Genomic DNA, 9,057 nt, shown 5'->3' with positions numbered 1-9,057 from the left:
ATGTTGGAACCATCATGAGCCACCATCATAACAATATAGAAACTTGAGTCTATTTAAATAGACTCAAGTTTCCCGCCATTAAAAAAAAACTCAATGCTAGGTAACAATAAAAAAAAGTATGGATATAGTTCTTTTAATAATGAATGTTTCATTTTTACCAAGAAAAAAAATTTCTTAAATCTCAAGAGAAGAAATAGTTATCAAACTTCGATCGCCAGGTTTTTTGTCAAATTTGTAAGAAACGACCGCAATAACCTCCTTTCCCCTACATTAAAAGAAAAAAGAAATTGCAATTTATTTTTCATTGGCATTTTACTTCCAATAATTTCGTAAAGACCAACTGAAATGTTAAACAAATAATGGGTTATTCATAGGATCTAAATATAATTGCCGGTTTCAAAAATGTTAAGGAAGAAACTTTATAAAGAGCCCTAATTCTCGGTACCAAAATAATGAAACATTAGATTTCCAAAGGACACCATTTTGGACCCGTGATGAAGGCAATAAGAAATTTTCTGGGGCAATAAGATCTTTTCAAAAGCAATAAGATGTTTCTACATATTGAGTTGTTATTTATTAGCAATTAAATAAAATAACACATAACTGGAAGCAATACCAAGGAACAGTTTAATGCAAATTTAATGTTAAAAAAAATTGGATTTTTAGTTGTTACTGAACAAGCCTTTCATATTTATGACTGAAAAAAATATAACTCAGTTTTCCCATTTCTTAAACGCAACTTTTAAAGTAGTTGCTCAAAATATGAACATAAACCATTAACTTTTTCCGTAAAGTGATTATCACTTTCTTTTCATTTTATTAACTTTACGAATTCTAATATCCATAATAGAATAGAGTGATCAAAATAAAATTTAAAAGAAAAAAAAATCTGTACCTTCTTTGATATTGTCCCAGTAAATAACAAGATAATCATCTCTATCAGATCTATTCTGTTCATGGTAGAATCCAATGGCGTGTATGAATTCGTGAACCACAGTTCCATGCCAGCCGCATCCTTGACCAAGAGACAGTGGTTGTGCACCCCCTGTTCTTCCCACGTGAGAATAACATCTGAAATTCAATAAATAATTGTAACGATTAATAACTAAAATTGAAAAAAAAAAATGAATCAAAAATTTACATCAAAAATTTACAATGAATCAAAATGATGAAATGATTATATCTTTTATTTTCCGGATTTTGTAAAAAATTCTATCCTTTTTTTTCCAGTTGTTTGTTATTTTTTTTATTATTATTTTTCTTTCCCCCCTCCCCTTTTTTCATATGTCTGTAATTTTCCTTTGTTTTATCTTCATTTTGAACTTATATGTATAGATATATATGTAATATCTAAAATACTAGCTTAATAAAATTAAAAGGATCTTTTGAGACTAAACTTAAAAAGAATTATATCTTATCTGCAAATAAGCTTATCTGGTTTATGAGAACATTATAATCTCCTTCACATACTTAACTTAGCTCTTCGCGTATATTTTAAGTTTCATTGAATAGCGATGAAATCTTTATTTATAAAATGAGTCCATACCGCGCAGTAAAATATCTTAAAGAAGCCGAATTCCCATTAAAATCAAGAACTATGTTGAGATATTAATTCATCTTAAAATCTTACGACGCCGGTTCTAACAAAGAGGCTCTGGATATTACAGATCACATGACATGAACGAAATATTATATGTTACAAAGTGTACACTTATCTTTTGGAAATGGAAGTATAAACTTGAGCCCAGGAGCTCTGCTCCAATTGTAATAATTGTATATAAATTGTAAATAGATTTCCTCATTCTTTTCCTCAGTAAAAGCATAGAAAATTCATTATGTTGTCATCCTTATAGAAAAGGATATTAAAAATACTAAAATATGAATGCAAATATTATAAACTGCTATATTATGGTAAATTAAGGCCACGGCTCAAGAGTTTACGAGAAAACACGAGAAGGAGCACTACATATATATGTACTATTTTTATTTGAAATCATTCATTTGCTATATTTTTAATATTTAAGCAGCATATTAACTAGGAAGCATTTTCAATATTTTTTTGTATTAAAGTAGTAGTCAACTGCGAATATTCAGAACTCACATTATGACAGTAGATTTATTTTTAAAAAAAAACATAACAATTTTAATGGGATTTTGTCTATTCATAACATTCAGAGGTTTAACATAAAACTCACCCTTGACCAGGAAAAATTCGCAAGTAGTCTTTCTCGTCTGTTCTTTCTTTAAATCGGATGCATGTAGTTTTTTCAATGTGCGTTCTAGCTGCCCATAAAGTACTACTAACTGAAAATTTCAAGAGAAATATAAGATGTTAAATATGCCGTATTCTTTAAAAAAAAGAATTCTCATATATTTGTGTGAATATGAATATCTTTAAGAACTGAGGTAAACAAAAGTAATAATATCATTTTTTTTTTAAATTTTTATTTCTGTAAGTTTATGTACAAAGACATGCTAAAATCATCTATAAGCCAAGAACCTTTCTTCCAGGTCATTAAATGAAACTTCTTTTTCAGGTCTGTTCATTTCTGAAGCTGAAACAGTTCTGAACTGAACTGAATTTAATACCATTACCATTAATACTCAAAACCAGAGCCATTACCCATCATTACCATTAAAATTCATAACCAGAACCATTACCCATTATTACCATTAAAACTCATAACCAGAACCATTACCCATCATTACCATTAAAACTCATAACCGGAACCATTACCCATCACTACCATTAAAACTCATAACCAGAACCATTACCACGGCTCCAGAACTTGCAAACCTTATTATCAAGGCTTTTGGAAGACTCTAATCTTTGCACTAGCATAGACACGACAACAACAACATTACCCATCATTACCATTAAAACTCAAAACCAGAGCCATTACCCATCATTACCATTAAAATTCATAACCAGAACCATTACTCATCATGACCATTAAAACTCATAACCAGAACCATTACCCATCACTACCATTAAAACTCATAACCAGAACCATTACCATAACCATTATCATAACCACAACCATAACAAGGTTTGCAAGTTCTGGAGCCGTAAGCTCCAGAACTTGCAAACCTTGTTATCAAGACTTCTGGAGGACTCTAATCTTTACACTAGCATAGACACGACAACAACAACATTACCCATCATTACCATTAAAACTCATAACCAGAACCATTACCCATCACTACCATTAAAACTCATAACCAGAACCATTACGCATCATTACCATTAAAACTCATAACCAGAACCATTACACATCATTACCATTAAAACGTTTCGGTGTTTATAATAAGGAAGTGAAAAAGAAAATTGAAATAAAAAAGCGACCACATTTTTTTTCTGAAAAAACTGAAGGGACATCCATGAAAATTGGAAAACGTCATTAAGAAGATGAAATTCTTCTTCATTCAACTTTCATGAAGTCTTCGCTGCGAAAAACATCTCGCAGCTATGAAAAAGAGTTTCATTCTCATAAATCAAGACAATGCTTTTAAAATAGAAAGTGGTAACTAGTACGTGAGGAAAACTATTATAAGCTACTAATTTTCTCTCACAATAGAATTTTTCCCTCTGCAGGATCAGCATGTATGAAGAAGAGGGCTTTTCAACATTAATATTTTTAAAATTATTACACATATTAAATTAAAAATTCTGAGCATTTAAGAAAAATATACATAGTTATTGTTTACAGTTACAAATATTTGTCTCAAAGTTTTTTTGTGGCACCATTAAATACTTTTAGTATTCTGTAAATAAGCTCTTTTGCTCGTACATTTTGATTTTTAACTATGCCAATGGTTTCTAATGGCTGCACAAACGCTTTCTTTAAGCTTTTACCATCGATAGTTTTTAAACAATGTCTTTGACACTGGAATCGCGTGGATAAGGCGCGAAATCTTGGTGGCCGTGTGATTTAGCTTAAATTTCTTGTTACCGTATACCCCAAGACATTGTTTACATACTATCAATGCCCAAAATATCGTATGAATTTACACGAATATGCAACGTAAGGAACTTTTGATAGTATAAAACTACAAAGTGTGTTGAGCGAATTTAACTACAGATTTAATACTTGCCGTTTTACTAAATGGTCATACAAAAAACATTTGAAATTGAAAAAAAATATGTGTGTTTTTCTTTTCAATTTTATGCACCACTTATTGTATACTAACAACGTTTCATTATTATAGATGTGTAACCGTTTCAAATACTACCTGGAATAATGAATAGTAGACAACAAGTAAATATTTTGTGCAGGAAAAATACTTTTCATAGAAGAAAAAAAAAGTATTCTTACAGACTGTCTTTTTAAGACCTGGATCTTCAACATAAGGAATAACTCCGTTTGGCCATAGTTGCTGAGGATGGATTGTAGCACTTCGATCCTAGAATAGGTTAAAAAAAACTGTAATTTATTCATTTAACATGCAGTATCTTCGATAGGTAAACAGTTTTACAACGCAAGCTATTTTGACATTTATTTATATATTTTATGCATAAATTATCGCTAATAAATATCGATATTTATCGATACGATATTGTGAATATTGATGCATTTTATTTGGGTACCGAAAATAGCGACCTATACAAGAATCACAAAAATTAATTAAATTGGAAAAGTATTGCCATTGATTGTTAAATATATATTTTTTTACAATACATTTCGATAAAATTCGTACTTTTCAGTTGAACAATATTGTGTTGAAGGCAACTCAGAAAAGCAGTACCCCAATGTTTTTTTTATAATGATTTTGACAATTACTATGCTACCGTAAATGACCGAAATCACGAGAATGTCGATTGTCACCGGTGAATGTCAGCAATTACATAGTCGCTTTGGTGAATGTCCGAAATATTTGTTAAATTAGATCTGATATTGATTTATTCGTTGATATTATTATATTTATTCGATATTTTAACATCTTCTGAGGATAGATTGGGAGAAACAGCAGTGTTCGGAGTACCGGTTAAATGCATACTGGGCAGTGGCACTGAACCTCAAAAAAACAATCAATGTAGGGTATGCCGGGCAGTGGCACTTAACTAGACCTAGTATATACTTTTGACATTTACCAAAGCGACTATGTTATTGCCAACATGAAAGGAAACTGGACACAACACAGATAAGAAGCATGTGAATAAAGTGCCAATTATTGATTTTGAAGAATGCTATTGCCATTATCCACCTTTGTTAGAAATAGCAGATGGTAATAGAAAATAGTTAAATAAAGTTACTAAATTTATTTTAATTTGTTTGGTACATAATAATATTGTTTAGATGCATAAATATAGTACATAATATGTATTAATAGTACGCAATCAATCGTTTTCCTCGTATATCGGATAAGATGAAATCTGGTTAACATTAATAATTATGATAGTCCCTCCAATTTCTTGTTATCAAGATACGACTGTATAGATCAGAGATGGGCAAACTATGGCCCGCGGGCCAACTGTGGCCCGTCGGAAGGTTTTATCCGGCCCCACGGATAGAATTTTAACTTGCCGATCTATGGCGAATATAAACAAGATACATTATACATCCATTATTTTGTCTACTTTGTTTAAACAAAGTACTGATGACGTTTTTACTTTCTCTATTGGTGGAATTGATGGAAATAGTTTGCACAGACAGCTTCAATTGGCAAAATGTTGAAAGCAGAAGTTCTTTATAGAATAGCCGCAGATAAGCTTCAACAAGCGTTTGTCTTTCTCGAGGATCAGATATGGAATTTAACTTAGGTGAATTGTGCTTTACATGTGACAGACAGCGCATTTTAAGCTCCAACTAGCGGATTTTTCTGCCGTTGCGAGTTCTAACATTATTTATTGCGTATGGAAAGATTGTACACTATTGTTGTTTCTAAACATGCCGAAGTGTGAGTTTTGCAAATCGTTACCAAAAGCTAGTTTCCAAAATTTGATATCTCTTGCTTCATCTTATATAAGTGAACAAGTGTTTTCAACTTTGAACCTTAGAAAAAATCATTTCAGAAGTAGACTAACAGACAAGCATTTAGTCTTGTTCCTTAAAACTGCGCACATCTCACTTCGAACCTCAATATAAGGAACATCTTAAAATGAAAACGCAATTTTATTCATCTCATTAAATATTTAAATTAAAACTTGTATATCGTTTTTTTTTATTTATTTTAGAACTTTTTACTTGGCCCACCAAACTTTTTTTCTCGATTTTTTAACCACGACCAAAAAAGTTCGGCCATCCCTGGAATAGATAAATATAAATATATAGATAAATTTATTTAAAAAATACACATTTCTTACAAAATCAGAAACACCAATAATATCCCCTCCTAATAAATCCGGATTTTCCAGTGGCAGGTCTCCAATATAAACTAAAAAAGAAAGAATATTAAAGAATGTAGTATTATCTACTAATGCAATAAATTTGGTTTCAGAGTAAAACAACCAGAATCACTCCACAATTTATCTACAATCAAAACCAAACTTATTTCATTATTTCACGCATGCGCGTTTTATTCTCACAATAAATTTGTTATACATCCCTTCTTGCTAAGCTCACCAAATTATATTTCGAATAAATAATTAAAAGAATTCTTCTAAATATACAATTATAAATTTTGGAGTCCTTTATTCTAACCTAAACTCATAATCAAACCTGAACGAAAAGATAAGAAAACGTTGAAAAAAGAGCATCGTATCAAAGGAAGCAAAATGTTGGTAGTGAACAAGAGTTTTTTTTTTTTAATAGTGTTTAATTGAGTCAGAAACGTATTTCTGGCCAATTTCCGTTAATAAAACGCCCCTCTTCCTTGTGCTAATTATGAAGCATAAATAAAACCAATGAATACAAATAATGCGCAAATTAATTACCATAGTTGAAACAAAAATTTTAAATATGCTTGTTTATATATATGAGATGCTTTCTTTTAACCTTTCATTTCTTCGTAACGTTAAGCTTATTTCGCTTATTGCCAATGCGGGAAAAGAAATTTCATGGGTTTTATAATATATATATATATATATATATATATACATACCTTTTTTCACAAAGAGACTGCTTTTTCTATTGCCTCCTTACAGAGCTCGTCTCAAATTNTGTCTGTGGATGCGTCTTTTATAGACTCCTAAACCTTCCAGCCGAAATCGATGAAGCTTTTCATACAGATAGTTTGAATCACGAGGAAGGTCTCTGTCGACATTAAAACATTCTAAAACGTTCGAGCAGGATGAGCGAAAAACGAAAGGGAATTTTCTGATTAGTTAAACGTTAGCCATTGTTTTATATTTAATTGTAGAATCCCACATATTTCAAAGATAATTTCTAGCTTATAGCGCTATTTGATCAAAGAAATTTGTTTATCGCAGGTATTTAAATATTTGAATATTTTATTTTCGCTACGTCAGATAAATTCAATGAACAACATCACGTGGTAGCCCGCTTGATCTACATCACTAAATTTATACTTTTAAAGATGACTGATACCACTAGCTTTTTTTTTAATATTTATAATATTTCTTTTAAAGCGTATATCTAAAAAAACTATTTATTTAAAATCAACGGTAATTGGTCACTTGCACTTCAAGAGAAAGATCACGGATACCTACACATTTGATCTATGACTTCAGTGCCAGCTGAATGCTTATAAGCAAAATAGCGTGGTAAAGTTGAGCTGAGTTTCTCCACATAAGTTAGAATGTTAATTAACGTGAAGCTAATTTAATATAGTGTCGTATAGCACGTCGAATTTGTTGAAATATAATTCTTTCTCATCTATGTTCTTTACATTACTTAGATTTATTATATATGCATTTTCTTGTAATAATGATATATATTTGCTTTGTGTACCTGCCATCTTGGATACATAATTTGCATGTTTATGTTCTACAAGGCTTCGTGTCTGTCTTGGTGTCAAGTAAAAAATATATAGTGAAAGAATTTAAATCTTTGTGTAAGAATATAGAATGTGCCCTTTAAGAGAATTAATACTTATCGGGCTTAATTTACACGAAATAGAATGGAAAAAACAGTTGCTAACGTAAAAAAATTCAACGTTCGAACAACCAATCAGGATCGAGATAACGACACTACGTCACTAGCAGGTATCCCATTGAATAGGAAAAAAAATATTTATGTATTTAAAGGCATAATTAATAGAACTGAGGTATTAATTCGCTTGGGAGAAGCGTAAAAAATCGCAGTATGATTATTGATTATAAGACGCTTAATTAATTTAGGTAATGTATGCATATTGAAATTAGATAAATAACCTGTGTTCTGGAATGCAAAAGTATTGAAGTAAAGATATTTATTTGTCTAGAAAAATAGTAAGAAATCGTCACACTATCATTGACGATAATGATGCTTAATTAATGTTTGCAGTGTGCTAATTGATATAAAAAAACGAATTCATTAAAAAGCAAACATAATGGTGAAAATATAATTATTTATTTTGAGAAATCGCTATATTATTATTGACTCTAATGCGTTATTAATATTGATAATATGTATTTTATTTTATTTTATAACCGTCGTTAAACGGCCGACCCAATTTTATGGGTCTACGAATACTAATGTTCAACTCCGTAGCCTTGTAATTTTGAACCCAATCCAGAAGACAAGGTAACTCCTGGATCAAGTATTGGGTGACATTTTGCCTTCGTGGAGGACTTTTTGATGGAGCTAACACGCATTTGCGTTACATGGAGAAGAAGACAACGAGTCCCTCCCACGGTTAGCCTGACGGCAAGGGGACTCTAACTCATGATCCGTCTACCACTGAAGATATTTCACGTTAATACTATGGTCGGTGCAAGCCGGATGCGGAATTCGTATCGACTAGGATTCGAACCCGGTTCGCCTCACTGGAAGGCGAACGCTCTATCCCCTGAGCTATCTCGGCTCTGATAATCTATCTATATATATATTTCTCTTACACGGCGATAAAGCGAGCAGGGGGCGCAGCCCACTAGTATTATATAAAACGCTAATACGTATGTATGTATGTATGTATGTATGTATGTATGTATGTATGTATGTATGTATGTATGTATGT

General features: G+C 31.2%; 1 protein-coding gene across 1 annotated transcript in view; it reads right to left on the bottom strand.

The window, feature by feature from the left end:
* Window positions 1-872: 872 nt before the first annotated feature.
* The window catches only part of LOC122271322 (astacin-like metalloprotease toxin 5), an 11,869-nt gene continuing 3,684 nt past the window's right edge, over window positions 873-9,057 (bottom strand). The window contains exons 2-5 of the mRNA XM_043052221.2: window positions 6,305-6,375; window positions 4,317-4,404; window positions 2,196-2,304; window positions 873-1,071 (exon numbers count right to left, since the gene is read on the bottom strand). Of these exons, the coding sequence (XP_042908155.1) occupies window positions 873-1,071; window positions 2,196-2,304; window positions 4,317-4,404; window positions 6,305-6,375 (467 nt within the window). The remainder of the gene's footprint in view (window positions 1,072-2,195; window positions 2,305-4,316; window positions 4,405-6,304; window positions 6,376-9,057) is intronic.

The sequence above is a fragment of the Parasteatoda tepidariorum genome, chromosome 4, assembly GCF_043381705.1.
Source record: "Parasteatoda tepidariorum isolate YZ-2023 chromosome 4, CAS_Ptep_4.0, whole genome shotgun sequence".
In the NCBI taxonomy this organism is placed as follows: Eukaryota; Metazoa; Arthropoda; class Arachnida; order Araneae; family Theridiidae; genus Parasteatoda; species Parasteatoda tepidariorum.
The sequence above is the reverse complement of the archived record's forward strand: the minus strand, read 5'-3'. Positions and strand labels throughout refer to the sequence as shown.